Below are 13,683 nucleotides of genomic sequence, written 5' to 3'. Positions count from 1 at the left end.
CTCAGTGGTAGGGAGCTTGCTTGGCATGTGTGAGGCACTGGGTTCAATCCTCAGCACCACATAAAAATAAATAAAGCTCCACTGACAACCAAAAAAAAAAAATTTTTTTTTTAAGTGTAGGATTTTAGATAAATATAGAACTAAAATGCATGACAATAACAGAATGTTAGGCAGGGAGTACATGAACTCACAGTGCTCCAAGGTTGTTCTACTGACAAGGAAGAAATAGAAATTAACAAATTTATATTAGACAAGGCAAGGATATGTACTGTAATTTTAGGGTAAGAAGGAAGAGTAAGAGCTGGAGTTGTGGCTCAGTAGTAGCGCACTTGCCTGGCATGTAAGAGGCACTGAGTTTGATTCTCAGCACCACATATAAATAAATGAATAAAATAAAGATCCATCAATAACTAGGAAAAAAAAAAAAAAAAAAGAAGGAAGAGTAAAAGAACTTAACAACTACCAAGTAGGAGTAATGGGAAACTGGAATTTAAAAGAGAGACAGAGAGAGAAACATGAAGCATGAAATACAAATAAAAAATAATCATCCATAAAATGATAAATTTAAACCCAAATATCAGCAGTAACACTAAATGTCAAGGACTGCTAGGCACAGTAGCACATGCCTGCAATCCCAGTGACTTGGAAGGCTGAGGCAGGAGGATTCCAAGTTTAAGGCCAGCTTTAGCAATTTAGCAAGACCTTGGCCCAAAATAAAAAGAACTGCGAATGTAGCTTGATGGTTAGAGCAACCCTGGGTTCAATGCTCAATACTGAAACAAAGAAAAAAGTCAAAGAATATCATACTTGATAAAAATATAGATGGCCTCGAAAAATGAGGAAAAAGATAACTTGGCAACTTCTCAGGCTAACAAGCACACAATTGGAAACTACTTCCAGAATAAGAGCTTTTCTCCTCCATGAACTGAAGCAAAGACAGCAGAGTGCTAGAGGTCAGTTCCTTGATGGCGAAAAGACCAAGGCTGCCCCTCACTCCCTTAGAGCAGTCAGACAGGGAGATGGCACACTGCCTTAATGAAGACATGACAGGAAGTCTATGAGAAATCATCTCCAATGCCTACATTAAAACAAAACGGAATTAAAGGAAACTAATGCATTTTTTAAAAACCAATTTGAGGACAAGAGATCCAAACAAACATTTTTCTCATTTAGTTATTTCCAAGAAATAAAACCCACCCAAATTTATTTAACTGAGAGGAAGCAGCAGCATAATTTCAGTAACTTACTTTACCTCACACCTTCTGCCTACTCTCAAGTAAGACTGATTCTGAGGAACATAAAAATTATGAAAATTCAATCCTGCTAACAGAAGAAGGTAAAGCACACTTCTGATGGCTAAACTGATAATCTTGAAATTTCTATTGCAAGTTGGAAAGAAAATCTACCTACAAGATACTACCTTAATAAAAGTTATTATAATCTACTTTCAAATAAGGGCTCAACATTTACTCATTTTTAACAGCATAATGAAAGGCATGGATGCAAAGCATGGTAAAGTGGAACCTCATTTAAACTTCTATTTTTTCTAGATCTTTAAATATGTGATCCCATTCTTTTGAGAACTATCTTCACTTTAAATAGTTCTTCAGAATCATTTTTCTGCATCAAAACCTGGGGACTCTGCTCCAAAAATGCTGTACCCTGGAACTTAACTAATCAAGATTTTTCAGAAATAAAATGGAGTTCAGTAAATAAAAAAATTTGAGGGTGACTGTTAAATAGAAGCTTGAGTTACCTTAGAACACTAAGTCAGAAACAGACTCTCAGGCTTGCAAGTTATCTGATTTCCAATATAACATTTTGGCCTTGTAAGCTATTCTTAAGGATGAATAACATTCTATTTTTGAAAGACTACAACATCAGATGGTTCTAAATAGTTACAAATCACTGCCTTATGAGAGTTGAAAATTGCCTCTTTATAATTTGACATATTAGTTCTAGTTTTATATCCTGTGTACATCAAAACAAATAAAACTAATGCTTCCAAATATACAGTCATACAAATAGCTGAAGACAAGTTATCATGAACTCTAATGTTCTACTATCCAATTCTACAAATTTAATAATCTTAGGACATGGAATAGAATCTTTTTTCCAATCCTGGCTACTATTCTCTAAATGAACCAAAATTTGTCTGTCTAAACCATTCTTTACTAACTCAGAATTCAGTGCAATGATTCAGAGTGACCTGAAAAAAATCACTTCCTTAAAAGCAGTGTTCAGTCAAGCACTATGGTGCACACCTATAGTGCCAGGCTCAGGCAGAATGATGGCAAGTTTGAGGTCAACCTCTGTACTAACAAGACCTTGTTTTAAAATAAAAAATAAAAAGGGCTGCAGATATAGCTCAGTGGTAGAGTGCCCTGGGTTCAATCTCCAGTACTAAATGGGGAGGAAAAAAAAAAAAAAAAAACTCGTGGAACAGATTTACAAAGTTGCTGACCAGGTACCATTCCCATTCTTATGTTATACTTCATGTTCTATTTTTCTTATTATCCATGACTCTCAAGTTGTGTCTATGGATATCCAAGACCATAAATATATTTAATTCTGGCTCCTTCCTGTGAGTCTTTCTTTCTGAGTCATACCTGCTATCCTCCAAAGTCTGTGAATCCCGATACTAATAACTTGGCAATTCAGTTTAAGGTCCTCTTCATAAGGTCAGTTAGCTCAGGACAATCACATTCTTCCCAGGTCTCTTAAGAAACACTCCAACCCTAGAAAAGGCCCTTCTTTCTGCTGTCAGGAGACATGGTCCAGTAACACAAATCCAATAGAATTTCAGCCATTTACCTCCCAGATCGTCCCCTCCCTGAAGTTCTACCTAGGGCAGGAAAAAATAATGAAAACACTACCTGCAGTCACAAATCCTCCTGACCAAGATTTCATATTCCTCTTAAAAGACCTCCCATACCTGTATTCCCAGCTACTCAGGATGCTAAGGCAAGAGGATCACAAATTCAAGGTCAGCTTGGGCAATTTAGTGAAACCCTGTCTCAAAATAAAATAAAAAGGACTGGGAATATAGCTCATTGGAAGAGTGCTTGCCTGGCATGCAGGGGGTGCTCTGGGTTCAAATCTTCAGCAGCACAATCAATAAAATAAAAATAGCTTCCAAGGAGGAAGTGAAAGGGAGGGGCACAAAGTAGGTAGCTTCAAGGTACTGATAAGTTTCTATTTCTTAAGCTTGGTGTTGGGCATCTGAGTATATGATTTAACAATGATTTTCTCAGGACAAAATATTTTGCAAGAGGTTCTTTTTTGTTTGCTTGTTTTGTTTTGTTTTTGTTTTTTTGTTTTGTTTTAAATACCTTCCTGGTTTTCAGTAGTTTTGTTTGCTGGTTGGTTTTGCTTAGGTATTTAATTCACTGCCACATATAAATTCAGTAAAAGTGAAGATTATTAACTTCAGTAAATACATGCCAAACTCACATTCTAGGAAACAACCCTAGGTAATAACTGAAATAGTTTCTGCATTAACAAAACTGAGAAAAAAATACTAAAAGTTTAGGCTATTTCAAGAAGTACAGTCATAAGATATCCCAAATCAGAATATACACAAACGAAACCAAAGTAAGAAGCTTTCAAAAAATTATTGCCATTCTTTCTGTAAGTATTCTTTTCAAGTCTTTGTTTTCTTCTTTCAAAACACCTGATATCCATCTACTTTCACCTACTCCTACTACCACCTATGCCAGGCTGTCAGCATTTCTTGTCAAGATTAAATTATAAAACCCAATTTATCCTCCAGAAATGTACTCTAGCCCAAACTCTGCTATGCCACTGAAGGCACAATGACTATTTAATAAAAAAGAAAAATCCTCAAAGATCAACTATGCCTTTTTGTAAAAACCTCTAATGGCTCTTTACTACATAAAGGTGAGAGCCCAGACTTTTCACCATAACCTCCAAAAATGGCCTACAGCCTTCATCACAATGATTTTCCCCCAGAAAGACTATAGGCTCTTGAAGATTAGGGATATTTTAGATGATGCCAGATCTAAAGCCCTCCATCACCTAATGCATAAAAGCTACCTAACTGAAATGAGGGAAAAAAAATATCTGGTAGGCATTGTTGAGTAAATTTTTCCTCACAATTTAAAAGAGCCAATCAAAAAGAAGTTACATATAATTCAAATGTAACTACTTAGGGATACTTCCTAGTGTTTTTAATCAAAAGATTCAATATATTTTTAAAATTTTAAGCCACTACATTTTATCAAAACATTTTAATATAGATTCCATTGCTATTCTTTTTAAATATTTGTAGCATCTTAAGAATAACTACTAAATATAATAAATTCAGAAAAGTGTATAAAATATAGAGGTACACCTTAACAGGCTATTGTAAGGCATGTGCCCACATAACCAACACCCTGCTCAAGAAAGACTACAGTCAGTATCCAAGGAGCACACAAATGCCCTTTTAGCTCTCAACTCCTACATGGACTCCTTATCCTAACCTGTATGGTAATCACATCTTTGCTCTTGATAAGTTTTACTGGCCCAGGTATGAATCCATGTCAGCATTTCTTAGCCTTCTTTTAATTTTTATCACCCTCAGAAATCCTTTTAGAAAAATTTTTCCTAATTTCAACCCACCCAACCCCTCTATATTTTGACACCACAGAACTGCATATTTGTTTGTTCTGTGGCCCTCTGGGGAGCCATGGACCATATAATGGATTTTTTTTCACACCAAGGATCAATTTTCACCTCACTGGGGTGATAGTGCCTCCATTGAGAATGCCCAACACAATGCTAGTTTTATTTATTTTTGAACTCTACTTAAATGGAACCGTTTAAAACAGGTTAGAGATCTGCTTTTTCTTGCTCAACACTGTATTTAAAATTCACCCATCTTGTCGCATATAGCTGTGTTACTTCTTATGAATACCATAATTCTCCATTTAATTGAAATCTGGGTTATTTACTGTTTGGGCCTATTATAAACAATGCTGCTTTCAACATTCTTATGTACGTCTCCTGACATGCCCAAGTACTCATTTCTTGTGAAGTATATGCTTAGACAATTCCTGAACTAGAGGGTACAAATGTCTTCTATACCAAATAGTTTTCCAAAGCAGTTATACAAATATACACTCCCATTTGAAACCTATGAAGTCCCATCACTATATTCTTACCTTAAAAGAGAAGTTAAGCAAAATATATTCTATGCCTTCTTTTTCTTTTAAGATCTGAAGATCACTGTGCAACGGACTATCAGGGTCAACCCTAAGAATAACAAAACAAGAGCCAATTCAAACAGAAAATTAGAGAATTTTTCTTACTAAACTCAAATATGAACCAGTCCAAGAGCCAAAGCATAGCTTCAGAGTAAGTTTCACACAAAGAAATTCTAATGCTACTCTAGAGCCCCAGGAAAAATAGGCCAATATGGTCTGTAGTTCCTTGAGAATAAATGCCAAAGATAAATAGTAGTACTCTTAGTTTTTTTTTTTTTTTTTTTTAGTTGTAGTTGGGCACAATACCTTTATTTATTTATTTACTTGTTATGTGGTGCTAAGGATCGAACCCAGGGCCTCACACATGCTAGGCGAGTGCTCTACCATTAAGCCACAACCCCAGCTCCTCTAAATGTATCCTAATAAGGGAATTCAAAGTTAATAGTCATATGTACATAATTTTCTCAAGAACTCAAAAACATTTTAACAAGCCTTCCTAAAATTACATTATTAGCCAAGGGGTTCAGGAGAGAAATCTGTCACTGACAAAACCATGAAAAGTCAATCACTGTAATAAAAATCTAAATTTGTCTCCTGGCATGCCCAAGTACTCATTTCTTGTGAAGTATATGCTTCCTGAACTAGAGGGTACAAATATCTCCTATACCAAATAGTTTTCCAAAGCAGTTATACAAATATACACAAGTCATATATTTAATAGTCATATAAATATACCCAAATCCCCTATTTCAAACATAAATGGGTTGGTTATATTATAGCCTCATCAGGTTATTTTTTTTTAAGCTATCCTCAATGTGGCCTCATATTTATGTAATTTTTGTAGCAGAACACACTTTAAAAAATTTTTTTATACCTTTTAGTTATTTTTATGTGGTGCTGAGGATTAAACCCAGTGTCTCTCACATGCTATGCAAGCACTCTACCACTCAGCTATAACCCCAGCCCTCATTAGGTTACTGAATACACTTTTGTTTTTAAGTTGCCATTGTCACAAAGTCCGTGAACCACTATTTCACAGTTGGTACCTCTTTCTCAGACATTTACTAAGCCTCAGTAACCACTCAATTTAACAACCTTATTTCCATAGAAATAAGGTCTAAAGTTCTAAATAAAAGCTGTATTATAAAGGTGTCAAAACAGAAGCAAAAAACCCACTTTCTTGTGATAGTCTGACATTGCAAAGAGTGGTTTAGCACCAAAAAGCCACTTACTTCTGCAGTTTAACATGCCAGTCATATAAACTGTCATTTATGAGTTCCACTGAATAAATCCCTGAAAAGATAAAAGGCATGCTGGTTATTCTTCATTTGATTGCATAACTATTACTCTGGTGTAAGCATAAATACTAAATAGTCAACAAATCTATAAATTTTGCTATTAAAAAATGAAACACCTCCACTATACTGTAAATATTTGACCACTGGGACTAAGTCTCTTATACCTTTAACAGATAATTAAAGCTATAAATTAAGAAGATTCTTTAATGAATTCAGAAACTGTTTACCATTACCTAAGAAAAAATAGATTACACAAAATCATATGTATTTAAGACTTTTCTTCTATGTATATGAAGAAACATTTCTAAAAAAAGGGAATCCTACATATATTGTTTTATGATCATTCTTAAACTTTCTGGGACATCTCTCCAAGTCAGTATACATAAATTATACTGTCAATCTTTTCAAAAATTGTAATAATTCTGGGGCTGGGTTTGTGGCTCAGTGGTAGAGCGCTTGCCTAGCATGTGTGAGGCACTGGGTTTGATCCTCAGCACCACATAAAAATAAGTAAATAAAATAAAGGTATTGTGTTCATCTACAACTAAAAAAAAAAAAAATGTGGTAATTCAACTAATTCTACCTACTATCTGATTATTCTTTTTTTGCTGGTATAAACAATGCTAAAACAAATTAAGTTATTGATTAACATTTGAAGATAAAACTAGTATCCAAACACTTAACTGTCTAGGTTTCTACAGCTAGAACTTTTAGACTTCTCGTAAGAAAAACTATTGGGGTACTCAAAGTTCTGATAACTCAAATTCGGCTTATCATGCACTCTAAGTGGAGGGGTTGTTTTGAGCTTCTAAGCAATTCTAATGATTTTCAAATAATCACTGGGGATTCTTGAATAGATCATAATGCTATCTTTCCCCCCAAAGATCAGTTCTCTCCCTAATAATACTCTAACAAGTAGTTTACTTTTAGTTAAAGAGGTTCCACAATATTCAAATCTTACTGGGTAAGAAAGAGTCAAACTATGAAATGGCAAAAAAAAGAAAAAGAAAGAAAAAAAAAAATCCATCTATTTTTAAAATAGTACCATAACTACCTCTGTAGCAAGAGTTTATTATTTTTAATAAAAATGAACTTTGGCAAAATTCTCTTTGCATAATGAAATATACAAAATTTAATCTTAAAACATTTTACAAGGGGCTGGGGTTGCGGCTCAGCAAGCGTAGAGCACTTGCTTCACTTGTGAGGCACTGGGTTTGATCCTCAGCACCACATAAAAATAAAACAAAAAAATAAAGATAATGTGTCCATGTATAACTAAAAAAAATTTTAAAAAAAATTTTACAAAGCAATATTATGCTTTTTCAAAAAGATCAGGAAGAAGGTGAAAACATGATGTATCTATAAAAAACGTTTTCTTTGATCCAAAAACTTAACTCATCCTATCTTATCTCCTACATCTTTTGGAACTCCTACATCTTTTGGAATTTTGCATCTATAAAAGTTAATAAACATTTCTATTTCTATCCAGTTATATGAAATGACATAAGCTGAAAATAGAAATGAGCAAAAGAACAGAGACAGTAGAAATCCAGGAGTCCTTACCTGTTTTATAACTCTGTGATCTGTATATGTCCCTGAGCTCTTTCATAAGTCTATCTGAAGCTTGCACTGACCCAGACACCGCACCCTGAAACGTAAAACTTGCTGTTTACAGGGTCTATTGAGGCAAGTAATTAGATTTAAGGTATTTGATTTTAACATAAAAGTTTACAATGAGTTTGTAAAAATGAATTACCATTCTATACTTCAAGAAGTCGAAAAAAGCTCAATTAAATGAAGGATTATCAAGTTTCAAAGGATTATAAAACTGGGGGGATAAGTCTGGTTCATTTAGTGTTTCTTATAATCTGGGGGGGTAAGGGTGAGTCTACCCAACATAACCAGACCATCATGGACTCTGTAACAGTGTAGAATTACACTGGGACTTCTTTAAAGAGAAAAATGTGCCGATATCTTATCCTAAGACTGAATATGAATGGAACTATTCTTTTATCATGTGAAATTTCAATCATGTAAAATTTAAAAGATTTTAAAGGTTATACTACATTTAAAGGGAAAAAACAGTACAAAGATATTATTTCCTAACTAGGTGATCTTAAACTGATTTAAGTCCTAGTTTTCACATCTCTAAAATATAAAGAAAGATCATCTATTTCATACAGTGGCTATAAAAATTTAATGAGAAGGCATAGAAAATAAAAAGTAGTTAACATTGTGTTTATCAAGTGAAAAGTGTTCAATAATTTGTAATTGTTCTGACTATAACGCATCTTAACCGGAGTCAATCAAAAGATATATAAGTATAATCATTAATTCAATTACCACAAACTTATTTTAATAATCAAGATATGTAGTTAGCTAAATTTCCTTATTATATTAAAAAGATATGCCATATTAAATTAACATTAAATAAGACTGAAGAAGGAAGCATTTTCTAACTATTTACAAATCTTGGCACTTACTTGCATAACAATGCATTCCCTGTGTTTGCCTAAGACAAAGTAACTGGTCCTCAGATTTCATGGAATTAAGAAATAACTCTATTACTCAGCAATAAAAGAGAATAAAATCATGGCATTTGCAGGTAAATGGATGAACTGGAGAAGATAATGCTAAGTGAAGTTAGCCAATCCCAATAAAACAAATGTCAAATGTTTTCTCTGATATACGGAGGCTGACTCATAGTGGGGTAGGAAGGGGGAACATGGGAGGAATAGATGAATTCTAGATAGGGAAGAGGGGAGGGAGGGAAAGGAAGGAGGCAGAGATTAGCAAGGATGGTGGAATGTGATGGACACCATTATCCAAAGTACATGCATGAAGACACGAATTGGGTGTCAACCTACTATATATACAGAGATATGAAAAATTGTGGTATATGTGTATTAAGAATTGTAATGCAAAAAAAAAGACTACATGTATAATGGCATAAGTTGGCATGAATATACTTTATATACAGAGATATAGATACTCTATATGTGTAATAAGGATTGTAATGCATTCTGCTGTCATGTATTTAAAAAATTAAAATCAATTAAAAAGAAATAATACAAGGCAGGTGGTAATGAGTGATTAGAGAGCCAGACTATTATTTTGATGTTTCCTTCTCTTGGGAATTATTTACATATGTCTATAAATATACACACACACATTTATATATACGCATATACATGTACACATTCTTATTTCTCCCAACAGGCATCCAAAAGGTATGTGTTATTTGCCCACACTTTACAGTTGAGGAAACAGAAGTCACAAAGGCATGTTTGTCACCAAACGGTGTTCATTTCATACCCCCATATGCTTCTTCAGATAAAGAGGTGTGAAGCAGTCAGGGCAGGACAGACCAAAAGTCAGATTCATGGAGGAAAAAGAAACCGAATAGTAAGAACTTTGGAGGAGAGACTGAATCTGATTATATAGATCCCACAAGGAAGAGGGTAAGCAAAGAAAACAATGAACAGGCTGGAAAAGGGGAGCACACAACAAGATCACAGATGGTTCCAGGATGAAAAGAGTAGATGACCAGAGTAGAAAGTGGCTCGTCAAAAAAATATGATTGAATACACAAGCAGGGTTAGAAGAGACCATCTAAGATTGGTCTCCGAATGAATTGCCTGATATTATCTATAATTACTTAACCACAAAAGTCCAGGTTCTAGATATTTATACACACTTACATTTAAATGGTCTTGCCTTTGAGTCTTCCTAATTTTTTCTAATATTGCCAAATTTTCTTTTTCAATTCCTTCATCCTCTGACTTTTTCCCATTAATAGGCTCTTCTTCCTTCATCTCATAATGATCCAAGTCTTCTATATCCTACAAAAAGAAGAAAAATAATAGCTTATTCAAGTTATTTTTCTTTAGTAGTTTCTTATCCCTAAAGTTAAGTTACTCTTGACTAGAATAAAAAGGAACAGGAAAAAGAGGTTGCATCCATTCAACAGCGAGGTGGAGAGGAATTGAATTCAAAAGGTTCCCTTCTATGATATTCTATGTTTTGTTTAAAAGCCAGACTATGAGTAAGGCAGAACTAAGTTTTATAAAAATCATGACTGTTACCAAGTATGCCATCTTATAAATCAATTAAGAATTTTTTTTTTTAACTAGAGTTTTCCTTATGTTGCCCAGCTGGTCTGAAACTCTTGGACTCAAGCAATCCTCCTGCCTCAGCTTCCCAAGTAGCTGGGACTACAGGTACATACCATCTGCATGAAACAAACTTCTGAAACAGTTTAGCAGCAGACATTAAAAATGTTAAGTATTCATACTTTGTTCCAGAAACTTGACTTTTAGAATTCTAACTTTGACCAGTCTAAAATGTGAACACACACTTTAGACATAACCATGCCTTTTCATCTTAATAACCACAAAAGCAAACACAAAATCTGCATGTTACAAACACAGTAAAACCATTAATTCAATGGAGTACTATAAGGAAATTAAAATACCAACACAGCATAATTATTTCTTCTGTATCCAAAAAAAAAAAAACCCTTTCAAATGAAAAATACAAAATACAAAATGGAAATCACAGAATTTCAATTATACCAAAAGTAGTACTAAAAAAAGAACAACTAGAAAGACATACTAAAATGTTAACAACAGTTGTTACCTCCGAATGAATATTTATTGCTTTTCCACCTACTTTTATTAGAAAAAGAATTTGAATACCACCCCTAGAACAACATCTTTACCACATCATTTTGCTCCCTTTTTTCCTGTATTATCTGCTCTTACACATATACAAATCTATGCAGGATTTTTAAAATCCTAATTCTTTCAAGTATCTAGCTTTTCTCTACTTCAACTGCAAAAATTTCTAATTACAATCTTCATTTTTCCAAGCAGACTAATTCACTGTGATTTCTAGACCAACCTAATGACCACCTTGTGTCCAGACTCTGTGGGTCTCTTTCTTAGAATGCCGTACCTTCAGGCCTTACGACATTCTGTTCTTATTCAGACCCAGCCCATGACTCCATTTCATGAAACTCTCTTATGATGAGCACTTTTGAACCATAATCTTCCTTCCTATCCTTGTTTCCTGCAGAGTTCTCATAAATGCCCTTAGCCTTTCTCTTCTTCCTACCTCTTCACCCTCAATCACATTCTTATCCATAAAACGCCACTTGAATCCTCATCAGCACATCCCAGAGAAAATTAATCATTATCTTTCTAAAACAATATCTTGTCATACTACTCCCTGTTAATGACATTCTTATCAATAAGTATACAAATATAAATGTCTGTCACTAATTAAGTCTAGACTCCTACCCTTCTTGATTTTCCTAAGCATTACTGTCCACTGTTTTACCTTGTGAGGAAAAAAATGAAAAATATCTGAACTCTGAGTACAATGTTTATACTTCATTATATACTAAACCCATTGAAAAGGTTTAACCCATTAAGTCCCAACTTTTAAATTCTGTGAATATTTAGGTACAATAAAATAAATTGGAAATCACAATCTAGAGCTTTTATACATTATTATATAATTATATACTTATTATTATACTATATGTAATTATATACTGTAAATTTTTACAGGTTATTCCACATCTGCGACGATGGAACAAAATGGGTTAATGTTTTCATGAAGTTTATTTCACCTAAAATGAACTGCAAGGAAACATTAAACAGTTTACTCCAAAAAGTCATTCCAACAGGACAATTTTGAGAATTATTTACTTCCAGAAGCCCACTACTACTTCTTTAGGTTTGAGGCATTCTGAAAGTGTATTTTAGATTAAAAATTTTCAAATAAGGTAAAAGCCTGAATTAATAAGATCAAAAAAAAAAAAGTTTTTAAAGTCAAGACCATGGAATCCATGTATTTTTTTATCTGGTCTATTCAAAGACATAGAACTGCCTTCCAAAGTTTCAGTTTAAATGAAAAGTCTTAGAGCCTAAAAACCTCTAAAATTATATATCTAACAACTACTTAGTTTGTCTTTGAAATTTGCTCCACTAAATTTGCTAGGGTTTAAATGTGTCCCCTCCAAAATTCACCACCAATGTGACGATATCAGAGGTGGAGCCTTAAAGAGATAACTAGACCTCAAGGGCTCCTTCCTCACTAATGAAATTAAGGCCCTTATAAAAGTGGCTTCACAGCATTGGCTAACCCGCTGTCACATCGTTCTGCCTTCTACCATGTAAGAACACAGCAAGGTGACCCTCAACAGACACCAAATACTAGCACCTTATCTTGGACTTCTCAGCCTTTTGGAGTCACAAGAAATTACCTAGTCTCTAGTAGTCTAAGTACAGGACCACAAAACAGACTGAAATAAAGTTCTTAGATGGTTTTTCTACAAGAGACTGTATCATTTGTTCCTAATGAGTAGTCCCTAAAATGTTCTCAAATTCCTTTTTTCAAATGTAAAACTTCCTCAGAAAACTTGGAATGAAACCATCATTTTACCCAGCTATCCCACTCTTCACAATTTTAAGTCCAAAGGACTTAAAATCAACATACCACAGTGACACTGCCACATCATTGTTTATAGCAACTCAATTCACAATAGCCAAACTATGGAACCAATCTGGATCCCCTTCAGCAGATGAATGAGTAAAGAAAACACGGTATATATATATATTATATATAAAATACACACACACACACACAATAGAATATTACTCAGTCATAATGAAGAATGAAATCATGGCATTTGTAGGTGAATGGATGGAGCTGAAAAATATGGTAAGCGAAATAAAATTGAATCCCAAAAAAACAAAGGCCAAATGTTTTCTCTAATATGCAGATGCTAATTCACGACTTGGGATATAGAAATAGAAAATAGAGATACTTTGGATTAGGCAGAGGGGCCTGAGGGAGGGAAAAGGGGTATGAAAGTAGGAAGAATAGTAGAATAGTCGGACATTATTACCCCATGTACATATATGACTACACGACCAGTTTGATTTACAACAAGAATGAGAAGTTATACTGCATTTATGTATGGTGTGTCAAAATGCATTCTATTGTCACGTGTAACTAATCAGAAGAAAAAAATAAAAAACTTCTTAAACCCAGTAGTTTTCACTAAAAATAACCAAATATGAGTTAAATATTGATTACTATTAAATGTAAATATAGTTTTAGTGCAAATTCTTACAATCTGAAAAATCAAATTCAAGGAAGTCAGAATA

General features: G+C 33.9%; 1 protein-coding gene across 3 annotated transcripts in view; it reads right to left on the bottom strand.

Moving 5' to 3' along the window:
- The window catches only part of Ube2q2 (ubiquitin conjugating enzyme E2 Q2), a 61,361-nt gene that overhangs the window by 20,327 nt on the left and 27,351 nt on the right, over positions 1-13,683 (bottom strand). For 2 of the 3 annotated variants that reach the window (XM_046427881.2, XM_046427880.2), the window contains 4 exons: positions 10,207-10,347; positions 8,069-8,153; positions 6,440-6,500; positions 5,166-5,256 (listed from right to left, as the gene is read on the bottom strand). In XM_046427881.2, coding sequence (XP_046283837.1) covers positions 5,166-5,256; positions 6,440-6,500; positions 8,069-8,153; positions 10,207-10,347 — 378 coding nt within the window. Of the gene's footprint in view, positions 1-2,609; positions 2,846-5,165; positions 5,257-6,439; positions 6,501-8,068; positions 8,154-10,206; positions 10,348-13,683 lie in introns of all 3 variants that reach the window. The other variant, XR_006848100.2, reaches the window with a different exon arrangement.

Source organism: Marmota monax, unplaced genomic scaffold (genome assembly GCF_021218885.2).
Source record: "Marmota monax isolate L192 unplaced genomic scaffold, Marmota_monax_Labrador192_F-V1.1 WCK01_AAM20220418_F8-fsc00111, whole genome shotgun sequence".
Taxonomy (NCBI): domain Eukaryota; kingdom Metazoa; phylum Chordata; class Mammalia; order Rodentia; family Sciuridae; genus Marmota; species Marmota monax.
The sequence above is the reverse complement of the archived record's forward strand: the minus strand, read 5'-3'. Positions and strand labels throughout refer to the sequence as shown.